General features: G+C 45.0%; 1 protein-coding gene and 1 long non-coding RNA gene across 3 annotated transcripts in view; both read left to right on the forward strand.

Moving 5' to 3' along the window:
• Positions 1-8,622: 8,622 nt before the first annotated feature.
• Positions 8,623-9,605, forward strand: LOC142490903 (uncharacterized). Its single transcript, XR_012800139.1, has 2 exons — positions 8,623-8,879; positions 9,298-9,605. It is a non-coding gene; the product is annotated as an uncharacterized LOC142490903 (long non-coding RNA).
• A 2,784-nt stretch (positions 9,606-12,389) lies between these two features.
• C3H21orf91 (chromosome 3 C21orf91 homolog) overlaps positions 12,390-24,872 on the forward strand; it is a 41,575-nt gene continuing 29,092 nt past the window's right edge. The window contains exons 1-2 of one of the 2 annotated variants that reach the window (XM_075593959.1): positions 12,569-12,646; positions 21,967-22,100. In XM_075593959.1, coding sequence (XP_075450074.1) covers positions 12,645-12,646; positions 21,967-22,100 — 136 coding nt within the window. In that variant the 5' untranslated portion in view covers positions 12,569-12,644. Of the gene's footprint in view, positions 12,647-21,966; positions 22,101-24,872 lie in introns of both variants that reach the window. The other variant, XM_075593958.1, reaches the window with a different exon arrangement.

A 24,872-nucleotide genomic window follows, 5' to 3' on the forward strand; every position in this document is an offset into this window, starting at 1 on the left:
CCTGGTACAATCAGGTTGCCAGTAGTTGATATGGGGTTTTCCCCCTCCGAGGAGCTGCACTTGAGTGACAGCAGAAGGGGGTGACATCCAGTCTGGGCATGACCAATCATGAGACAGACCTGGTGCCCTCCTCCAGCTGTACTTAAGGGCAGTGCTGCCCCGTATTTGGGATTGCATCTACCCACTTGACAGGGGCAGGTCACACAGCCAAGAACCTGACTATTGGGCCTTCTCTGGTCCTCTTCTCTCCGGGGGAAAGTGAGTGTGTACCATACCTCTGCCTCTGCTAGAGGGGCAGGGAAGAGCTGGGACTGCTGCGGGTGCCCTTGGCCTGTAGTGAATGTCCAGGGACCATACTTCAGTAGTAGCTGAGAGACTGCATCGGGCAGAACTCTGCCTTGTTACTGTACTGTACAGTGAGGAGAATAAACTGTTCCTGTTGTTATACCTCCTGGCTGGTGTGTGACCTTACTGGGGGAGAGGTAATCGTTCTACCATGGGAGATCACCTTCAGTTCCCTGGAGCCTACGGCAGATGGAGGCGCTGCACTGCTAAAGAATATGTAGTGTATGAACCCCAAAAGCCTAGTCCCGTGTCCCCACTACCATCGGTGGACGACTCAGCCCTCCTGTTCCCAGCAGGTATCATGCACCACACGATCAGTAATGGCCAAATCTCTCACTGGGTGGGGGAAATACCGTTACACGAATCAATCATATTTTTGGTAAGTTTTGAGTGCTATTCCATTATAAGCAATTAAATCACAATCTTCCACAACTTCAGCAACATCCTCATCAGAATCCTCATTCACAACAAGTTATATTTAAATGGATGAATCAGCATCAAGTCCACTCCTTGTTCCTCATAGTCATCAAGTCCCTGTGACTCTCCCTCTTTTTTATCTGACTATTTTAACAACTCTTCTTGTCTTGTGCAATAAATGTCACAGCTTGTTCGGCATTCATGAATGTTTTTGACTGTGACAAGAAGCATGTGCCTTTTGCACATGATGTAATAGTGGGATTGGCAGCAGTAACAGGCAGAGCAGCCACTGGCTCTGGTAGCACTGCTGTTATTGGTGGCAGCCAGTGTTTACACTTTCACCTTTCAGATTTCCTGTTCCAAATCCTAAATTTCCTGTTTTTTGCTGGTCAAGAAATCAAATTTCCTGGTCCACAAATGTATTTAAAAGACGATGAGAAGTAGATTTAACAGCAGTTTTAACTTGTAGGACAAGAGACGTCTCTATGTGTGATTTCCTGCTTTGTATCTGTTCTGCATTTAATTAACCTGCTGCATTCAGTGAGCAGTCAGTGTGCGGGTGTCTCTGTGTGCGTGAGCAATCAGTATGCAGGTCTCTATGTGTGAGTGAGAAGTCAGTGTGTGGGTCTCTATGTGTGAGTGAGCAGTCAGTGTGCGGGTCTCTGTGTGAGTGAGCAGTCAGTGTGCGGGTCTCTATGTGTGAGTGAGCAGTCAGTGTGCGGGTCTCTATGTGTGAGTGAGAAGTCAGTGTGCGGGTCTCTATGTGTGAGTGAGCAGTCAGTGTGCGGGTCTCTATGTGTGAGTGAGCAGTCAGTGTGCGGGTCTCTGTGTGAGTGAGCAGTCAGTGTGCGGGTCTCTATGTGTGAGTGAGCAGTCAGTGTGCGGGTCTCTATGTGTGAGTGAGCAGTCAGTGTGCGGGTCTCTGTGTGAGTGAGCAGTCAGTGTGCGGGTCTCTGTGTGTGAGTGAGAAGTCAGTGTGCGGGTCTCTATGTGTGAGTGAGCAGTCAGTGTGCGGGTCTCTATGCGTGAGTGAGAAGTCAGTGTGTGGGTCTCTATGTGTGAGTGAGCAGTCAGTGTGCGGGTCTCTATGTGTGAGTGAGAAGTCAGTGTGTGGGTCTCTATGTGTGAGTGAGCAGTCAGTGTGCGGGTCTCTGTGTGTGAGTGAGAAGTCAGTGTGCGGGTCTCTATGTGTGAGTGAGCAGTCAGTGTGCGGGTCTCTATGCGTGAGTGAGAAGTCAGTGTGTGGGTCTCTATGTGTGAGTGAGCAGTCAGTGTGCGGGTCTCTGTGTGAGTGAGCAGTCAGTGTGCGGGTCTCTATGTGTGAGTGAGCAGTCAGTGTGCGGGTCTCTGTGTGAGTGAGCAGTCAGTGTGCGGGTCTTTATGTGTGAGTGAGCATACCAGCCCTGGTATGATCTCGGACCAAGTCATTACTGCAGCGCTCCAGAGGGCTTTAAATCTGGCACAGTCAGTGTGCATCTGGAGGATTAGGTCTAAAGACTTGGCTGCCACCAGATCATTCTCGTCCAGGTGAATCATTATCATGCGAGCATCCTTCCATAGTCTGATAGCACTCTTGTGGTGGTTGGCACCAAATATTCCTCTCTAACCCAGCCATCGTATGTTCATGCCCTCTTGTGGAATTCCAAGCTGCAGACCACGCGCGCTCGCTGCCCGCTCCCAGGCCCAGTAAATGAATGACCTATCAGCCGGACTTCCCACTCTGCGCATGCTTTTCCCAAGACAGAAAGCATGTTAGAACTGCACAATTATTTAATTACTCGCCTAATGTACCCTTTGTAAGCATTTGATTTCCACCTCCGCAGTTCCTTAATCTGCCCCACAGGCAGACCTTGTTCAGATGCCACTGTTACCGCCCCAATCCTAAATGAGTGGGTCCCAAAATTGGTGGAATGAATGCCCCCTGCTTTTAGGCAACGTTTAAAAATGCTGTTTAACTGGAATTTGGTTAGGGGAGTTGAATCTTTATGCATCAGAAAACCCTCGCCCATTGCGATTGCTGCCTGGCATAGCGCTTTGCCGCCCTCACAGAGCACACCCTCCTGTTCTCATGCTTTCTCAGATGTACCCAGGACCCTTTCCATGCTTGGTCAGTTTTTGACCTGTGTACAGGTATGTGGCATGCTACAGTATCCTCCTCTATAATAACGTTTCATAACAGGCCAGTGTCTATGCTAGTTTTTGATGCTGCTACTCTAAAGGCTGCAAAAAAGGCAAATGTGACAGCCGCTTTAAATAAACTGATTTCAAAGGGCCCTGCGCATACTGACTCATCCGCCTTGTTCAGGCTCTGTAACCTCTCCACCGTTACCGGCTCCCTCTCATCCCCCTGATTACGCTCCTCTCTGCCCCAACCAATCAGTTTCGCCTGAGGAGGAAGTCCTTGGTGATATCAACCCGCCCCTGCAACTTTAGAAAAAATGCAATGCCCGCTAGCGTATAGCTCGCCTTCGCCCGTGTCATGCCCGCCTGCCTATGGTTAAGTAAAAAGTATATTAGCTGATGGGCTCTGCTAACTGTACCGCTCCCCTTGGAAGCCGCCATGCATTGTTATACGTGTTCCACGTGCGGGCGGCTAGCGATTGCTGCACCAAGTCCATTAGTCTCTCTGCTCTAACTAATACAGGTAATTAGGGCAGGTTAAACCTTTTTCTTGTGCGCCTGGGGCTGCCCGCCTAAAAGCAGGGTAGTTAAAGCGAGATAATGCGTCCACGATTAAATTACCTGGGACATGCTTTGCCTTAAAATTTATATTACACTGCATGCCCTGCAGGACAAGCCTGCGCAATAACCTTATCACAGGTGGTAAAGTTGCCAAAGGGCCGTTCACTGCCTGTTCTACCCCCAAATTGTCCAACCAGAATATTATAGGCTTGTTTTACAATTTCTTCGCCCATAAATTGACTGCTACTAAAGTGAGGATCGACTCAAGGAAAGCCATGTTCTTAGTTATCTCTTCTCGCCCCTCTACTGGCAGCCTAAACATATGCACATATTTCCTTTTAACTATATCTCTCTGGGTTTTCCTGGGTAGGTGTGCGTGCAGGGAGCTAGTTGCCACCGCGCTCGTATCCCTACCACTGCCGGCGGAATCTATCTGCATCCGACTCAGTACTCTCCCTCGCGCTCCCACTATCTGAACCCTGGGACTCACAGTCCGACCCTGTCACAGCCGGACCCCCTTCACTATCATCACTTTCAATTACAGCATTATAATCCGCTGGAGGGTTGGCCGGAAAAATGGGGTGACCAGGTGACCCCCCCGTGGCCTGTGGCAATGGGGATGCAGGGACAAAGGACAGGGCGGGGGCCACCACTGGGTACGGGACCCCACAGGAGCAGGGACCCCTTCTGATGCTGTTGGAAGAGGGTTAAAAAGCTCACTCGTGTGGCAAGACCCCCTGGGTGATGTGATGTGTGCCATGGGGGCCAAGAGTAACAAGGTGATTGACCTCCAGGGTAGCCTGCAGGCCAGGTGGCTCCACTGCGGCCCCTCTGTTGGGAGTCAGGCTGCCTGGGATCCATCAGCAGTGGGGACGAAGGGGCTGGGGTTTGAGGACACACCCCGTTTCTGGGATGCAGGGGCTCTGCTGCCAGGGGATGGGGGGGGGTCGTTGAGGGCTTTTGTGCAGCCTTAGTGGGGATCAGAGCAGTGCTCACCTCCCTGGCAGCCGTAGTGGCTGGTGCCAGCCGGCTCACCATTCTCCTTCCTCACACAGCTGATCCGGCAGCCCGGGGGCACCATGCACCAGAGTGAGGGTGGAGGCAGAGATTTCTGCCGGGAGCTCTGGGGTCAGACACTCACCCCTCGGGACTTCTCTGCGTGTGGTCCGGCGGTCCGATGAAGATGGCTGGACAGCAGTGAGCTGCTTCATGGCAATTTGGACACAGGTACTGCTTGGAGAAAGCAAGAAAATGTAGTCAAAGAAAATGTAGTGATGGATTCGAGCGAGCGCAGAGTTTAAATACCCTGCGCCAGCTTGACTCCTCCCACCCGGGCCCTTCCCATTGGTGTGCGCAAAATTTGAAGACCTTGTTGTGAGAGGGAAAAGAAGGGGGGGGGAGAGACGGCCATCTCCACTCTTAAACCTTCTGTGGCACATCAGCCGTTATGTGGGCGACGGCCCATCTTGGGGCCTCTGCCTTTCTGTTCATTAAACGAGAAATAGGAGTTTTTCCATTGTAGCTCGTAAATGTTAAACTGTTGTAATCTAATCTGAGACACTAAGATTACTATAAGGCCGAGCTCTCACTGCCTGCTACGGCCGCACGCATCCATGCTCGTCTCTGCCGCGCGCTCCTGCAGCCCAGTGATCTCTGCTCAAGCAGCAGGAGTTGGGTCGCGGCGGGGGGCGTAAAAAAAAATTCACCTTCAGACCGGGGTTGTGTGCCGCGAGGACCGGGGGTGTATGCAGCGGGGACTGGAGAAGGGGGTGGAGGGTGCGCCAACAGCCCTCAGCAAGCACTAGTGAAGAAAGAAAACCTGTCCTGCGCTCCGGCAGTTACTCCCTGCACCCGTAGGTGTCAGTGTGGAGAGTGCAATAACGGACGTCTAAATGGATCAGAGCTGGGAGGAAAAATTCCCTTACCTATTGAAGCTCTCAGACCTGGGTCCTGCTCTCCTCTGTGCTCCGATGCCCGGCGTGCAGAGCTTGATGGGGCGGAGCCTGCGTCCGATTCTCACAATTTAGCCATAGTAATCCAATGTTTTGTCTGTTTAATACAGCCTTTATCAGAGGAGGGACCTAAATACATAAAGAGAACAAGAATATATACATAATATAGAACTTACCCACACCCCCCTGGTGTAAGTAAATTCTGCACCGTTTAGGCTTCTCACGGGGTGTGGGTAAATCATAAATTATGTATATACTGTATCTTCATTTTCCAATGCCGATAAGCCACTATCTTGATAAAGGCTGTATGAGACGGCCGAAACGTTGTATTACTAAAGAAAGTTGAATTTATAAGAAAGTCTGAAGTGCCCAACATACAATGCAGCACAAAATAAATAGTATGGTAAAAGCTCTTAACACAATAAGAAAACGATCAAAAAAAATATTTATCAAAGTAATAATAATAATATACCAAAAATGGGAAACTAGGGCCGACACACCTGAGAACTTCTCAATGTTTCGGGACATATTAATCAGATTTCCTCTTGACAAAGGATTGTATTCTGAAACGTTTATGATTTCTTAGGTGTGTCGAACATTTTCCATTTTTGGTATATTATTGTAATTATGTGCTTTGCTTTACTATAGTGTATTATTTTTATTTTTGGAAATACTTTATTGTTATCTTTGGATATACTTAAACATTGATACATTCCATTTTTTTTTTTAAAGGTACAGTATTTAGCTGATTGCGGACTCTTTTTCCTATTGTCAGAGTTTTTCCCATACTATTTAGTTGGTGTGATATTTGGGCTTGTTTTGGGATATTGTACCTTCCATTTCTATATATTGTAATTTGGTTACCTTATTTATCTATTTTTGAGTGCACTACTACCCTTTTTGAGACCACAACAATATAAAGCAGAATACATGTACACTCAGCCATCACATTATTACATTTTGACATGACATAGAGGTCATTATGATCTGCTATTAGGCATGAACTGATCAACTCTGTACAAGCTTCACTGAATATCTATTTATTCTTTAATTGCCTTGTGTAGGTAAGAATAGTGAATTCGAGGCATATTAGAATTTAGTATACAGGACAATTATATATGTATGTGTATCTTTATTTGTATAGAACTATTAATGTACATAGCGCTTCAAAGCAGTAATACACGTGACAATCATATAAATAACAAATAATACAAATAACACATAATGGCAAGAAGCGCTTGAGAAATAAAAGTGACATTTAGGAAAAGCAGTCCCTGCCCCGAAGAGCTTACAATCTAATTGGTAAGTAGGAAGAACGTACAGCAAGGGGCCAAGGTTCAAGTACAAGATGTAAAGTATCTTCCACAGAACTACTCATATGCTTCGTTAAGGAGGTGGGTTTTAAGATGGGTCTTAAAGGTGGATAGAGAGGGTGCTGGTCGGAGAATGAGGGGAAGGGCATTCCAGAGGTGTGGGGCTTTCAGTGAAAAAGGATTATGGTGGGAGAGGGCTTTAGACACAAAAGGGGTAGAGAGAAGACATCCTTGAGCAGAATTCAAGAGTTGTGATGGTGTATAGTGAGAAATTACAGCTGAGATGTACAGTAAGAAGGGGCAGAATAGTGTAAAGCCTTAATGTGAGCAGGACAATTAAGTGTGTGATACAGGATTTGATAAGAAGCCAGGAGATGGATTTCAGCAGGGACGCTGAGACAGATTTAGGAAAGAGTAGACTCTTTCCACTCAGTAGAGTGATTCTGGCACCAGTATTTAGGATAGATTGTAGGGGAAACAAGTGAGAGGCAGGAAGGCCGGACAGCAGGTTACAGTAGTCGAGACAGGAGAGAATGAGGGCCTGGGTGACAGTTTTAGCAGTCGAGCAAAAGAGGAAAGAAAGTTTGTATCTTTGTAATATTGCGGAGGAAAAAACAACAAGTTTTAGCTACTTTTTGAATGTGAGAGGAGAATGTGATAGAGGAGTCGAGTCTGACCCCTAGACAGTGTGCTTGTGCTACTGGGTGTATGATAGTGCTTCAAACAGTAATGTAGAAGAAGGTAGTAGGGCCAGATTTGGAAGGAAAAATGAGAAGCTCCATTTTTGACATGTTACGTTTCAGTCGGTGGAGGGCCATCCAGGATGATATAGCGGAGAGACATTCAGAAACTTTGGTTTGTACAGCAGGTGTTTTAGTTTGGAGAACTAAATTTGTGTGTTATCAGCATAGAGGTGATATTTGAACCCAAGAGATGTTATTAGGTCACCCAGAGAGAGTGTGTAAAGAGAAAAGAGAAGAGGACCCAGGACAAAGCCCTGTGGTACACCCACAGAGAGATCGATAGAGGAGGTGTTAGCAAGAGAGACACTGAAAGTACAATGTGAGAGGTAAAAGGAGATCCAGGATAGAGCTTTGTTACAGATACCAAAAGTATAGAGAAGGTGAAGGTGAAGGAGAAGAGAGGGTGGTTCAAAGTATGAAATGCTGCAGAGAGGTTGAGTAATACGATTAGAGTGTAGTGACCTTTGTCTTTGACAGCATGGAGGTCATTAGTTATATTAGTGAGGGCTGTTTCAGTGGAGTAAGCAGTGCAGAAGCCAGATTGTAGAGGGTCTAGGAGAGAATAGGTGGTGAGAAAATGGACACACAGATACCCAACAAGCTCTGAGAAACCCCTACCATTACCACATAATAAATATATATATATATATATATATATATATATATATATATATATATATATATATATATATTATGTGTTAAAAAGAGTGCTAGTGGGCGTGGCTAAATGTATACAACAAAAAACAAAGATGCCCAAAGCTACTTCCAATGTGACAAAAATACACAGTGCAATACCTATATATTCTCTTGAAAAAAGGGTCATTTAGTTTAACCCTTTGGCCAAAGCGTCTTAAGCCTGCTGCCACTTTCAAGACATGACCGTAGCAGGTCCTAACACTCCCTGGTTAGCTTGCCCCTCTCCACTTTCCAAGTTGGCAGGTCAGTTTCATTTTGCAGGTTACGACAGATCAAATGTGATCATTATTCCTGTAAATATACAGGTTTAAAAGAATTTTAACCCAGGGAGTGTTAGAACCTGCTACATTGGAAGTAGCTGTGGGCATCTTTCTCTGTTTTTTGGTGAGAAAATGGAGCAAGCAAGAGAAAACAAGGTGTTTAATGAGTTTAGCAGCAACAACAATAGTGAACTGGCAAGCCTTGCCACACAGACATGTCCATATTAATGCACCTACAAAGTGGGGCTGAGGACATGAGGTCACATAAAGGTCATAATTGCCACTGAGTATGTAACCTGGCTATTCGTGTCCTCCAGTCAGTAATCATCCACTCATACTTCGAGGCTGGTAACATCAATGCAATGGCCCACAGAGACAGGAGGAACCGCGCTATGATGCAGAGAATGAGATCAGCCGCACAACGAATGAAGAAAAGGGGCCAAGGAAGGAGGACACATCGCAAAAGAAGAGGTACTAATCTATTTAATACCATTATCTCTTACCAATGTTAACATAATCTCCCTGTAGACTTGGATGTAAATAGTAGCAATTTTGCAAGTTTTTTGGCCCCAAAGTTTATTCCCCCCAAGGCCTTGTTGATTTGTTAAGAGACTCATTAGGTTTTGCTAATTTTCAGTGAGTCTCAGTTCTTGAAAGCAGGCCTTTGCTCAATTTTAGTATCAGTGCTCTCAGACATCAATGGAGTCTCAATCATTGAAGTCAACACTTCTATTAAAATGTAATTTTCATGTTAAGAAACCCCAAATATTACTTGGGTCTTTGGAAGCTGACATGAAAGGAAAGTTAAAAGCTGATTATAACCAGAGAGAATGAGCTCTGCCCAGGTCTTGCTTTTGGTCTAACCAGTGGTTTTCTCCCATGTTCTCAGTAGGACGTGGGCCCGTGGAATATCACTATTACTACAGACAGATGGGATAGACCTTGACAGACGGTTCCTGCTGCTTGGTGTGCTTTGACACTGCGCTGCTACACTGATGAGCCCCACTAGAAACCTGAAAAGCTAAAGCGGTTAGAACGGAAACCAAAAATGAGAAGGAAGCAACCCACCTGAACCTCCAATGAAAGCAGAAAAGCAGCGCAGTGAAAGAGAAGGACTAGAACTGATTGTTATGTACACAACCCAATGATCAAACCAGGGGGATATTTGTTCGGCTAATAAAGACAAGCTTGCAAATCTTTTGTGGTCCTTCTGCTTGCTGTTTAGCAGAATCTGGATATATTTGCAGTTTCGTCACACAAGCTTTGAACACCAAGTCCCATATTTACTAAGGGGTGGTATTCCATAAGACACCTTATTGATCTATTCATTTCAATGGGTTGTGGCCCTTTTGTGGTTGTGGTCTATTCACTTCAATAGTTTGTGGCCCTTTCAGTTTGCGATTTGTAGAACATTTCTGGCAACAATGGGGATAAAATTCCTGCTGTTTTTATTGTTACAGCCATCAATACTTTTACCAGGGTTGCAGAATATATAACCTACAGGCATACCCCGCATTAATGTACGCAATGGGTCCAGAGCATGTATGTAAAGCGAAAATGTACTTAAAGTGAGGGCACTACCTTTTTTCCACTTATCGATGCATGTACTGTACTGCAATCGTCATATACGTGCATAACTGATGTAAATAACGCATTTGTAACAGGCTCTATCGTCTCCCCGCTTGCGCACAGCTTCGGTATTGGTAGGGAGCTGGTATTGCTGTTCAGGACGTGCTGACAGGTGCATGCGCGAGCTGCCTTTTGCCTATTGGGCGATATGTCCTTACTCACGAGTGCACTTAGAGTGTCCTTAAAGCGGGGTATGCCTGTACTGTCTTCATACAGTTTTAATGGAATTTGGGTTAAATTTGAAAGATAAACACACATCATTTTTTTTCTTTTAACTCTGGGAGCGTGATTTCTCATTTTTGCAGGGGTAGTGTTTCCAATATCTTTCTATGATTTCTGGAAGTCAGAAGGGCTCAGCTTTACGGTTATCACAAATAAGGGAAGGTAACATGAACTCTATTGGAAAAAGAAAATGAAACTTGCACTCAACCCAGATCTCAATAATGGCATACTGCATCCTGCAGGCAAGGTGCGAGGATCATGTGTCCATACCGCTGGGTACAAACAAAATATATTACAACTTAAGTTAAAGGCTCCACCTCCTTAAGCCTAATATGTCTAAGGCTGTGCTTATAACGGCGGCGCGAGCGCTGCAGAGCAACCGCACGCAAGCTTTTCCCAAGGAGATTTTAATTTGGCCCGCGGGGGGCCCGCGTCACAGTAGTTCAGCCAATGAAGGCGACCTGCTCACGGCCACGCCTCCCAATGCCTCCTGCCTGCAGTTCAGTTTTCGGGTGTGCGCATCGCCCTTGTGATGTCACGAGGGAGCGCATGTGCGAACTGTCGGACCTAGTATAGTCAAGGCCTAAAACAGCTCCTCATATTTTCCCCTAAATCTGGCCTAATACCCCCTTTTCCATCACAGTAGATGGTATTAACCTCTATCCTGTCACCAAAGCACGTTACCTAGGAGTGACATTTGACTCTTACCTTCACATTCCCAACATGGCCAAGATCCGCCCTATAGTCTGGATTCATGGTTACTGCCACACACCGAGTTACTCATACCTCACCATTGTGGTCAAGCATTGCCATCTACAGTACTTATTTCCACATCTGCTGTCGCTGTACTCCCAACATTCCACTTAGATTGTAAGCAGCAGGGATTTCCTGTCCTATTGACCGACACTGTAGGGCTTATTGTATTATACTTCTCTTTACAATCTTTGTAAAACACTGAGTACACTGTGGGCACTATATCAATAAAGCTATACATACATAAGGTCAGCACCCAAGAAAATTAAATATTGAAGAAATATCCTGCGTGGATGCGATCTGAACTGATAGCAGCCGGAAGGAGGATGATTCCTCCCTTCCCGTCATCAGTGTGACAGAAGCGCCCACGTGACTGGTGAATTGGAGGGGCACTCAAATGGTGAAACACCGTGTTTTAAAAAAATAATTCTGTTTTACCCAATAGTCCGTTCAAAATGGAAAACTCATAAATACTGAAGGAAAACATGGGGTGAAAAAAAATAACCGTAGAAAAATAACTCCCTGCTTGTCCAAAACTGCTGCATAAACAGCACCTCCAAAAAGGAGGAGGGGCTAAAGGCATCAGCTGCAGCAGGATCTGGGTTCATCCTTGTACTACACCAGGGGTGGCCAACTCCAGTCCTCAAGGGCCACCAACAGGTCAGGTTTTCAGGATATCCCTGCTTCAGCACAGGTGGATCAATCTGATTGAGCCACCTGTGCTGAAGCAGGCTCATCAATTGAGCCACCTGTGTGGAAGCAGAGATATCCTGAAAACCTGATCTGTTGGTGGCCCTTAAGGACTGAGTTAGCCACCCCTGTGCTACACAGTGGCTACTGAAGCACTCAGTTGTTTGGTGATGGGGGTGACTATGGGTCAGGGTTGTAACATTATGAGTCTTCATTGTCTGTTTCCGTTCTGCCTCAGAACGTTACGTTTCTTCGTCTATGACGTAGAGCACAGCGTGTACTTTCCAAGGGAATATACAACACCGGAATATACCACTCTGCACACAGGGCACTGAACTGCAACGCAGGGAAAACACATTTTTTTTATATTGTTTACACACAAATAAGCAGTCAGCTATATATTAGTTTACGTTAACGAGCTTGTCCTGAAGCGTACGGTAACGCAGAAATAACCAACGTGCACCCCACCCCCCCCCTAATGTGCTATGGTTCGGTCCGCAGACTGGGGATTATGTGACGAAAATGACGTAGAGGCAGGTTGGGGAATACCACTGACTGTAAATAGCGCAGGTATTGCACATATGACACATTTCTATGTACAATCGTGTCTGCGATATTTCGTGCTAGGAGTTACTCTCAGCAATGTTACCGGGACGGGGGAAAGTGCCAAGGCTGCTGTGGGTCCCAGCACTGGGAAATATCTCCATTGTTTATTTTCTAGTGTGGATTGTTTTACCAACTACCCCTTTTGGAGGTGATGGTATGTTCCACCAGCCTGGAGTGGGTGAGTGGCTAGGGGAAGTCCATGCTGCTTTCAGTGAGGGGCAGAGGAGACAATAGTGGGGCAGGCAGAGCAGCTTGCTGGGGGAGGAAGCTCACGGACAAGGATCAAGATTACACCCAACAAACACACTGCAAGAAGAGCGCAGGACGCCGGGGACAATGTAAGTCCTTAGTTGACATTTCAGCCACTCATTCTCTGCTATAACCTTACTATTCCCAGTGTGAGCTCACATTGATCTCTATTAAACACACTCTGCAAAAGCTGAACGATATCAACCGTGCTGTGCAACTCGTAAAACTCACACGTTATTCCTGAGAACATAACTATTAATCCTAGCATTATCCCACTACTATCTGCCGCCTCTGCTTCCTGATACTGGCTTTTAAATAATCATTGCAACATTTGAGTTGTAGATCCCTTTAGTTTCACTTTATTTCTGTTGATGTGGCATTGAGGTGTATTTAATTAGACCGGTTGTGACTTTGCATTGCTCCCCTACAGATATTTTTACATACCCCCCCCCCCCCCCGTCCCGAGTGACGGGATAAGGGCCGATGTTAGAAATGAGTTATTTGTTGCCATATGAGGTTACTGTACTTTGCATTACAGGAGAGCATGGCCATTTAACACTAGGCTAAAGTTGTTTAAACACCATTAAATACAAATACACGCGATAGGCACAGAAAGTGTTGTCTGTTTTAGTTTTACTTAAAGTTTACGTTTCTAAATAATTTAAAAGTGCTTGGTCAATACACTGACCACTACATGGTACATAGTTGTTACCTCTTCAGTACTACTAATACTACGGGCATGTTATGTTTGTGTGTGTCTAATATATATATATATATATATAAATATATATATATATATATATATATATTCTCACACACACACACTCCTCGGTAATCCGACACAATGCGTTACTCAAAATGGCGTTGGATAGCGAAACGTTGTAAAGCGAAACACGTTTTCCCATAGGAATACTGTTTTCCCATAGGAATACCGTTCCTGAAGGCATTTTTTAACACAAAAATACACCAAATATGTTACGCAGGCAATAAGATATGCAGTACACACATAAATTAAATAGTGTATATACTGTATTATATATAATATAACATAATAAATAATATATCATATAGTATAATATTATATATATACGCTTTGAAACGTGTGTGTGTGTATATATGTGTGTGTATATATATACACACAAACGTTGCAACGCGTCGTAAGAGCGTTGGACAAGCCGTTTTGGCGTTGAAGAAATGAACATAGGTATGCATTGCATAGCGTTGGATAAGCCATTCGTTGTGTGTGTTGGTGTTTTCTGGTAGTTCTTTTCTTGAGAGGTGCAGATATCTAGAATTCTATGTAAATGTTAAGCTTTTTGCTTGTGGTATACGCAGAAATATACATTTTATGCTTAAACTTGCTCAAATCTGTGATCTTAGTGGGAAAAGTAGATGCCAGAAGACAAATCAAAGATTACATTTATAGCATTCATTTTTAACTTAATATTGTTAATATAAAAGTAGCAATGTCTAAAATAGTTAAGCCATTATTCTACACCCTTCCCCCACCACATGTCAGCATGGGCTGTTAAAGATGCAATTCACCAACAACTGTTTTGAAGAGCAACAGAGCACATTTCTCACCAGTCACAGAGGGGGACTCACTAACTTTCACTATGGGTTACTGTTAATGCACTGATCCCAAATTAACGTGAATGCAGGCAGTTAATTTGTGATCGCAGTGTGTTAACCTGTACTGGAAATTAGTGAGCCCCCCATAATGTTATGCAATCATAGTGGCAATGTGACACCCTGGTTATAATTCATAAAGAGGTGATGCATTTTGCATCAAATTATGATGGTTTATGCCGTAGAAAAGAAAGGGACATTTTATATGTATGTCTATTTTTTTGTAGAAGAAAATGAAATCTGTAAATGATGCTATTACATACGCCCTGGTGCAGGGGTGCACAGCTCCAGTCCTCAAGGACCACCAACAGGTCAGGGTTTCAGGAAATCCCCCGCTTCAGTACCGGTGACTCAGTCAATGACTGAGACACTGATTGAGGCACTTGTGCTGAACCAGGGATTTGCTGAAAACCTGGTCGGCCGGTGATCCTTAAGTACCGGAGTTGGCCACCTCTGTCCTCATGCCACTAAACTTTGATCACAGAAAAAAGTCTGTTATAATATGTATTTAATTCTTAGGCTGCGTCCAGGGTTGCAGCAGCCGTGCGGAGGTGCGCTGAGGCTGAGGGAAAGCGGGTGCTTCCCTGGCCTTGGTTAGCGCGCCATCTGTGGGCGTGTCGGGGGGTGGGCCAGTGACGTCACGGAGCTGGTTCGCCCTCATTGGGCGAACCGCTCACGTGACCGGCCTTGCACTCCCGTGAGCGCTTGAAACTAAATTTTTTCTAAGACCCACGCTTCCGCACACGAGCCCCTGCTAAAGCCGCTCTCATTGCGGCTGCAGGGGCTCACTGGTAAGCATAAGCGGGGCTCAGCGCTAAGCGCTGACCATGCCCGAGGCCTTAGGCATTAGTTGTATTTTTGTACTTTTTTTTTTTTTTTGCGCGCGGAAGCTTTTCCAGCTCTGTAAAAGTAAGGAATCGCCATGGATAGATTTTGAAGCGCTGTTAATGTGACTTTAAACGTTTTATTTTTAAATCATATCTCGCGTTACATGTTTAATCCCAGAGTGTTCTGCAACATATTTACTGTAACACTGGCTCTTCCTGCAGTTTAACTTTTTAACACTTTGGCCTGTCTTTAATCGGTACCCAATTCATGTTGTGGTTTATATTCTGATATTTTGATTGCTATGGTGTTAGTATTTGATGATCTGGCATCAAATGGATATATTTCTCTTTAGATTGAATTAACTATACAGTATATGTTCATTTTTTACTGAATGAGCACAGCCTTAGGCTGCGCTTATAGTGCCCTGCGACGCCGCCCCAAAACAAATAAATTGACTCCGTCGCAAGCGCTTACAGTGACGCCGACGGAGCGACATCACGACTAAAAATTTGGAAGCCGGGTAAATTTGATTATTTTTTTTTAGAGGCTTTCGCCACCTGTGACTCTCTAAACCAATCACTGCCCTTGTCGACAGCAACGTTGGCGTCGCCGGCACTATAAGCGCGGCCTTGATCTGACAAACCGTTTCAGTGTAACTTCTGCTTTTTGTTGTTTTGATGAGGCCACTCACTGCCTTTTAAAATGGATGAATCATGTGTAACGGGTATTCCCCCGCCCCCCCCCCCCCCCCCAATCGCAGATATAGTGTGGGGTGAAAGGGAACATACAATGTTACCAGGTGTGGTGCTTTACCTGTTGGCTCGCAGGAGGGCTGAGCTTCCGCTACGGGGAACCTGGGGCAATTATACTAGGGGTAATCACTTACATCGGTGCAGCGCCTCCACCTGCGATGGCTCCCACCAGAGGGGGAGGGGTTCCTCGCAGGACAATCACAATAATCACATACACGGTGAGGTATAATAACTAATACCATTTACTAACATGCCATACAACATCTCACATCAATACCATAACAACAGGTGTCCCTGTTTAAAGGAGACACTAATCACGGCGTCTCAAGACGCTACCGCTATCTTGCGCCACGGCGGACGCCAACACTTTATGCGCCACGGCGGACGCCCACACTTTATGCCGCCCTTCCCACAGAAGGATCCCACCCCGTGTCCAGTAATCCCACTGTCTCACACTACCAAGTCATATACATGTACAGGTGTGACTGCGCAGTCACTATGTCTGATAGGCCTTGTCGGTGCACTTTATAACGGTACCTGCCCTGGCTCCAGCCACGGGTGCTGCTATACCACTGGGGTTGGTTCCGCCGGGATATCCTCCTACGCGTGGGGTGAATTCCGGCGTGGATAATACCACCGCAGCTCTGCACCGTCTGTACCTTGGCGAGGATCTGTCTGCTGCCAGCAGGCCGCAGTCACTGCTTGCTTGGCCTCCGTGAAGATAGTCCTGCTCTCTTTAATGCGTGGGCTTGAGCCCACGCCTCGTGGCGGGAAACGCAACGTCCGCTGTGTCCCTAACTAGCAAACAGCTAATGGGGCAGGGTCCCTAACCTAGGGCCTGTCCCTACAGCACCACAAGCTATCAGAGGGACTCAGGACCTATCTGGGACCTAGGGGGGTTGCTGGCCTAGTGCAGGGAGTCACTGACTCCTGCACCCTACCTCCTTCCCCTAGCTGCTCCGGTCACCAACTGCCAGTCTCTCAAAACCCCGCGAATTGTATCTCTTTGCTCCTGCAGGGAGTCACTGTGCCCTATTGGCTCCCTGGCATCACGTGGGGCGCGCAAAGGCTCCTGGGATCTGTAGTCCCTGCCTATAGCCTTCCCTAACAGGCTAGGCTTCGCGGGTTCCTCACTGCGCATGCGTGAGCTGTCTGGAGTTCTCCCGGCACCTCCTCTAACTGCGCATGCGCGAGCTATCTTTCAATGGCGGCGCCCTGCTCCGCTAGCCGCCGGGACCCTAACGACGCGACCGCGGCCCTAGCAACGGCCCGATCGCGTCCCTGGCAACCGGCCGCCTCTACCTGAGCCGCGCTATGCTCGCACACGCCCCCACACCTCCCCACGAGCGGCTCCAACCTCCCTACCGCCCCGGTGAGTGTCCCGAGGAGGGGGGCCAGCAACGGGATCGGGGGACCGGGCTTCACATGTATAGCTCTTTGATGGCACCTGCTGCTCTTGGGCACTTGGTCTTATTGTGCACCTCTGAGCACACTGTTGGCTATGTATAGAAAAATAGATATATTATAGTCTGTAGAAGTGCACTGTAAAAGTTGTGATGCCATCAGATAACCAACCTCACCATCTGATGGCAACCAAAGTTTCTGCTGTTGTTTATTGGCATTATGGCAACAGATGGAAGCATCTGAAAGTGTTGTCATTGACCCACATCCTTGGTGCATGGTTCATTGCTGAGAAAGTGTCAGGAAAAGCTGCTTTCAACCCTAGTAGAAGTTGAGGCTTGATCATTTCTTCAATGGGATCTTTGTACAAAGCAGTTTTGCAAGATATACTTTAGTGCTTTAATCACAGGTCTCAGAAGAGCAGGCACAAGTTCCTTTCGGTCTGATATTTCCACTCCTCCACCCCCAATTAAAACAAAAAACAAACACATCCGCATTGACTTAAATTGTATTACCTAGTACTACAACTTTCAAGAAATACTTATCCGGGATGCCTGCATTCTACTTTAGTACCATTGTAACCGTCTCTATTTCCTTTATTCAAATTAGATTGTTTGAGAATCTAATGAAAGTAATACATGGGGACTATACTAAGGCTGCGCTGATAGCGACGTCGCGTCAAACAAATGCATTGTCCTCTGCGCTTATAGTGCACGCGGCGGCGACCAAGCGACAGCGCAACCAAAAATCTGGTAGTCCACTGTTATTTTATATATTTATTTTTTCAGCAACTGTCTCCCCTTGTGGCCAATCGGAGAGCTCCGTCCCTCTGCCTTCCCACTTTCTGACGTCACTGGCCTTGTAGCCAGCGACTTCGCCTAAACTTTAAATAAAACTGTCGCGACGGGTGACGTATCGGTCGTGTCGCCAGCAGTATAAGCGCAGCCTAACATGCTATGTTATGCATGCGCATATTATATCAACTATATTTTTATGTTGACTTCCTGAAAGGATACTTTTATTGAGGAAAACACACGTTATTGACGTTGTCTAGGCAGAGAGGATATCCTATCTAGAAGCCCTCCTACCTACCGTCTTTCTTGTCTCTACTCCCAGTAGGGGTACCAATGAACATATTCTCTGCAGGTCTTTTACCCGTGTTTCCTTCTGCCCCTCGATGCTGGAGATGACAATGAACCACGTGTTAACATGAGATGTCTGATGCAAGGCTATGCAGCACCATGAAAGTGCAGGGACGTGCAAGATTTCTTATGTCATCTGAAATCCTGTCTTGTAGAGTGGGCACTCAGGATGTAGTCACTCATGGCCAGAGTGCAACAGAAAGTAGCCACATTCTGTTCTAAATAGAACGGTTGGCTTGGAAAAACTAACACATTGTCGTTCCCCTGGAGGTTTGAACTGGCATGTCTTTCCTCCTATACCTCTTTTATACACGTGCTCAGGAAAAAGAAAGCAGAGCAACAGTAATTCTGATAGCACCTGATTGACCTAGGAGGTCATATAATCAGAAATCCTGAAGATGTCAATTATCCTCACTCGGAAACTTCAATTATTTCCCAATCTTCTCCCTCTAACCATTATGAAATCCAGAGCCAGCAAGGTTGGCATTGAAGACCTGGCTTAGACAAAGGTGGTAAACATCCTGTTAAGATGAACAAAGCAGTCTACAGCAAAGGTTTATTACAGAGCATGGATTACATTTTCTGGTTTTGTTTTTTTGCAGGGATAGGCATATGGATCCCTGAAAAGCTTTGATGCCATTAATTAATGACTTGATTCTGGGGCTGATAAAGGGTTTAGTGAAAGTTTCAGCTTTGTGAGGCAATAGTAGAATCAGCATTTGTACAAGCATGGTATCTACTGCTGGTGCAACAAATGCTGATTGGTACGCGAGTTGAACCTCTAGAAAACCTGCTAGATTTGCTATCCTACAAGTTATCTTCCTGGTAGCAATAACTTCTGCCAGAAGGATTGGGGAACTGCAATCTCTATCCAGTAAAGTGCCCAATGTGCAGTACAAAGGACAGCACATCACTTCTTGGCCAAAGTAGTGTCGAGCCTACACCTGGACCATCGTCTTGCCCAAACCTCTTGCTTAATGATCCAAGAAAAGGTGATTAAGCGTCCACCTACAATTTCAAGGTTGAATACAGTGTGCAGTAAAGCTTGCCAACCATCAAATAAGGAAATTCAACTGGATATCACAGGATGTTCTAGAATGGGGGTGCCCTGGGGGAGGGCGTGGGATTTGAATTAAAAAAAATTTGGGGGGGGGGGTTACAGAGGCCCCGCGCTTCCCCGAAGGTATGTAAATGTCAGGGATTGCACACGGCCTCTAACTTTCCAGGGCTGCCGAGAGGGGGGAACAGCTGGGGCTGGTGTCCCGGGCCCGCTGGCTAGGGGGGGGGGGGGGGGGCCTCGGTCGGCGCTGCAAATTTCTCCCGACCTCTGGCAAGGCCCTGCTGCCGGTCACGGCCGGGCCCCGACTCGGCTGCCTGCAGGACCTTTCCTCTCTGTCCCACGCCGTCGAGCTTCCACTGCGGGCGTGCGATGGGGCTCTGACATCAGCGTGCCGGAAGTAAGCTTGGCCCAGCTTCCAGCGCACTGACGTCAGATCCCCGGCGCTCGGCGGCGTGGGACAGAGAGAGGAAAGGTCCTGCAGGCAGCTGAGTGTCGGGGCCCGTCTGCGACCGGCAGCAGGGCCTTGTCAGAGGTCGGGGAAAATTCGCAGACACCGGGCCCGGCTTGACCCAAGGTAAGTCTGTATTTGTATATATATATTGGGGGGGCTTGGGGTATTTTTATATAAAACATACAGGACACCTACAAGCTCATATTGAACCCCCAAAATAACCACAACATATATATATATATATATATATATATATATATATATATATATATATATATATATATATATATATATATATATATATATATATATATATATATAAAAGCATATAAGTGTCACAGAGGACTGCTACGGAGCATGGCAATATATATTTAAAACCAGAGACATAACATAAAACACAGACAGAGCTCAGTGCACATCCAGTGAAACTCATACATGGTACAGTGCCTAAATATATTTGTATAGATATCTATTAAATAAAATGGTCTTTTAGTTTAACATTTTGGCCAAATTGTTGTAAGCCTCTGAGCCACTACACGGCAGACCACATTTCAAGGGTCCCTAACACGAATATAAATTCTTAATAACCTGTGCATTACCAGGAAGAATGATTTATAATCTGTCAAAATTAGGTGCATAGTCTAAAAAAAGACCATTTTATTTAATAGATATCTATATATTTATACACTGTACCGTGTATAAGTTTCACTGGATGTGCACTGAGCTCTGTCTGTGTTTCATGTTCTGTCTCTGGTTTTAAAAGGGTATTTTTATGTGTTGGGGTATTTTTATATGTATTGGGGAGGGTTTTTTGTTTATATTTTTTTTAACATATATGTATTTTATTTTTTTATGGATTGGGATCTTTTTTTTTTTTTAGATGTATTTGAGTCTTTTGTAAATGTATTGGTATTTTTTTAATTTTTTTTAGATGCTTTGGGGGTATTTGTTGTATTTTTTTTTTTTTGTACGTACAGTCTGGGGGTTATATGTATTATTTTTTTATGTGGTAGGGGTTTTTTTTGTATGCCTTTGGGGTGGGGGTGGAGGAGGTTGTATATATTTGCGGGGCAGGGGATTTTTTTTTCTATGAATTTGGTGGTTGGAAGTTTTTTGCATTGGGGAGTGGGACTTTTTTTGGGGGGGTTCAGAACTGTAGTCCTGTGCCCCGGGAAATCTGTCTGCGGCCCTGAACTTTACTTACCTTCACAGCAACACACGTGACCCCGCTGCGGCATTTGTCACCGGAGCTGTGCAGGGCGGGGGGTGAGAGGCAGGGGGTCGCAGGGAGATGAGTTTGCTTACCCCTGTTCTAGAAGATCAACAGCCTCTTCCTGGACAGAAAGGGCCATGGCTTCCATTAAGGAAGTCTGCAGAACAGTAACGTGGTTGTCGCCTCACACCTGCTTTTACTCTGGGAGTGCTGATGCTGTGGCGGTGATGATCAGCATTTAAGTCTGGTAGGGGAGCGAGGTGCAGCGCTTTAAGGTTATGTTCCTGCAATTAACTTGGTGGGAGGGGGAGACGAAGCACTCTAGGTGGATAGTGTGGCCGGGTGACAGGAGTTTGTGTTCCTGAAACGAGGGGGGGGGGGGGGAGATGTTTAGTGCAGTGATGCCCCCCCCAAAAAAACATCTCTTGAATAAACTGACCATCAAGTTCTCTTTTTAATTTATTATTTTTAAAATCTGTTTTTGTCTACTGCTGAATCAGTGGTTTAACACCTCGAATGCTGAAAGCATGAGCAATACACTGCACATTGCTGAATTGCCCCTGGCTTCAAAGGGCAGTCAAAATATAATACAATCTTTTGAATGGCCCCAATTTGGATATGCTGTAAAGCTGCTTTCCCTGTGCTGGAGAATATTTTAGTTCCATACATTTGAATAGAGCTGTACTTTTCTCCAATGGGGATGCCAGCCTCACAACTTATTTAATAGGACTAAAACCACCACCAAACTCTTTAAACGAGTAAAATAAATGTAAAAAAAAAAGTGGTCTACATATTTTTAAATACGGAATTTCCAAAAATAGGTTGCCCTGTTTGATAACAATCACTTTACCATAAATCTGTTTGTAATTGTCTTAATGTGTCTTTTTTATTTATTTATTTAATGTGTCTTTTTTTTTTTTTTTACTTTATCAGGGGCACCATGGTTGAAGAGGAGCAATTTGTTAACATTGACTTGAATGACGACAATGTCTGCAGCATTTGTAAACTGGGAACCGACATAGAAACCCTGTCATTTTGCCACATCTGCTTCGAGCTAAGTATTGATGGTAAGAATGTCTCTGCTAGTTAGTTAGCTTCTGTTTATTCTGTGACATGGACAGTTTCCTGTCGAGGCAAAGTATATTTAGCTTGTCAGCAGAATTTGGTTCACTTTCCTCTTCAGGATAAACCCCCTTATTTTTAAGTATTCATTTCCTTCCACAATTTTGAAGAGTTTATGCGTTTTTTTTAAAATGTATTAATTCACTATACTTACAGAACTTATATTTGCAAATAATGTAATCAATGAAAATGATGGTGTGTAAATAGATTATTGCCTTAAGCTAATAATCGATAGCAATTTTACATTACATTGTACTTTTAACCTTTGGTCTATTGTTGTTTTTTTTTTTTCTAAAAATGAAATACCGTGGGGGAAAGGGGGAGGGGGACGAAAACAAGCTGTCTTACCTAAATCAAACCCTGCTTATGTGTATCTATACTGGGTCACAGTGTACTTTACCTCTCTTCTGCCCCTTTTTTTTTCTTTTTAAGGCCGCGTCCATAGTGCGAGTGACGGCGTGCGGCGCCAACAAAATGAAGCAGCCATAGTGCGTGCGATTTAGAGCGACCGCGCGGACGAATTTTGAGCCGGCAAAATTTGTTTTGTCGCATAGGTGGTTCAGCCAATGAGGGCGAACCAGCCTGGTGACGCGTACGTCACACCTGCCTGTTGCGAGCTATCTGAAGTCCACAGATCGGTCAGGCGTGCGCGACTACTGTATCCGAGGCCTAAAGCTTATGTTATTGAAAGAAACTAAGCAGTCATTTTGACCAAAATCAAAGTGTTTTTTTTTGTTTTTTTTTTAACCTTTTAGATCTCATTTATTAATAAATGTTTGTATAGAAGTCCTAAACATTATGACACTTTACTGACCTGTTTCTTGGTCATCTCACGCTTGATCAGTGTTACTTTGGAATTGTTGCTGCACTGTGATTTAGAAATGAGCTCCTAACTCAGGAATGCAGAAATCCCATGTGCCTAAAATTTCCCTCCTGGGCAGCAGCAGTGATTGACAGGTCAAGTGACCACGACACAGTGAGATGTGTGGGGGGGAGGGGAGAAGAATAGAGATGAGGCCCTCGCCTCCTGCTCTCAATGGTTAGGTCAGTGTCGGAGGGGTTTTAGTGTGCATCTGAGTGTTGGTGTGCTACTGTCTGTGTGTCAGAAGCACACTGACACACAGGTAGGTGCTCGGTCATACAGAGCTGTTTAAGAGAGGGGGGGGGGGGGTTGCCAGAGCAGCCGTCCCCCCACCGATGTGGCTTTGAAGAAATGTAGCTGCCGCCTAGGTTTTTACTATTTTAATCTGCCACTGAGGGCCTCCAGATCCTTACGTTTATTGGGAGATATTCTATTGTAAGTATAGGGGCAGGAATTAATTGTGTCAATAAAATACAGTGCCTAGGGCAAGTGATCTCAAATGTTTCCAGATCTCACTGGACGGTGTATTTTTTTTGTATTTTTTTTTTTACGCAGCATAACTTTTTTTTTTTTAATGAATACAGCGCAACCCCGTTATAACGCGATCCGTTACAACACGAATCCGCTTGTAACGCGATGCAAGTGTGGCTCCCAATTTTTGTATTTATGAATACTTTACAACACGATTATTGCTATCTTAAATACTTTATTGTACAATGCATACAATTCTACATTATTTCTAACGTGATCCGCTTATAGCGCGATGTGATTCTTTGGACCCCAAGCACGGCGTTATAAGGGGGTTGAGCCGTAGTAGAAATAGAAAAAAAATAATATTGAGCACAGCAAATTGGTATCCCAGTTTAGACTACGGATTTCATCCTGATATCTACTCAAAGTAATTATTCAAATCTGCACCTTAAAGTGACTTGATTAAGGATTTCCTACACGGAGATTCGTTTCTCCTAAATATACATGAACTTTTTTCGTGTCCAGATTTTAGACAAATATAATATCTAACTATTCATCAATATATTTTCTTATACCTATAACATTTAAAACACCTTTGGCACACGATGCAGGAGAAGCAGCCTGGCCTTTTTAGGGGCCACCATTTTGAGAACAACTGCTGTAGGGCTATACAGGACATACAATTATTTTTATTATCGTTTATTTGTAAAGCGCCAACATATTCCGCAGCGTGGTACAGAGATTTGATGTTAAATTTTTTTAAATTGGAATGTGTTAAATTAGCTGTTTAATTTGGTTGCACTGCGACTTTAAAAAATAAAAAGTCAGTGAATTAATGTCAGTTCTATGCTTAATATCTGATTAAAATCTTATACTTGAAGTGTAACAATTCAAATAGACTTAGAGAGATGTCTGCATAACCAGACATTTAACGTTATGGTGGGTAAAAAGTGAGAAAAACCCTCCACTGTACAGTGTACATCAAATAAAAAAATAACACTTGTGGGTACATTTGCATGTCTCAGACTGGTCGGCGACGCCGTCTTTCTCCCACTATCTGTTGGCAAACGATGGATAAGAAAAAGTGGCTCGCGGAGTGCTCATTTACATGTCATTACCCACGAACCCTGGCTGCAGTGGAAGCATTGTATGCTAGGCGGTAATGGTGAAAAGCAGGGTCGCAGCGGTCTAGGACATTTGGTCACGGCTGTTTCCCTGCGCCCAAATGATCGCTGACGCTGAGGCGCACCTCACCGTCGGGACAATCGGCTGCTAGATTAAAGCCCCAACCTTAACCTTTATCCTTGAACCCCGTAATACTAATGCTACCACCTACCCTAATAAACTAAGCCCCTAAAATCCCTAAAGTTGACCCCCTGCCCTA

The sequence above is a fragment of the Ascaphus truei genome, chromosome 3, assembly GCF_040206685.1.
Source record: "Ascaphus truei isolate aAscTru1 chromosome 3, aAscTru1.hap1, whole genome shotgun sequence".
NCBI classification, from domain to species: Eukaryota; Metazoa; Chordata; class Amphibia; order Anura; family Ascaphidae; genus Ascaphus; species Ascaphus truei.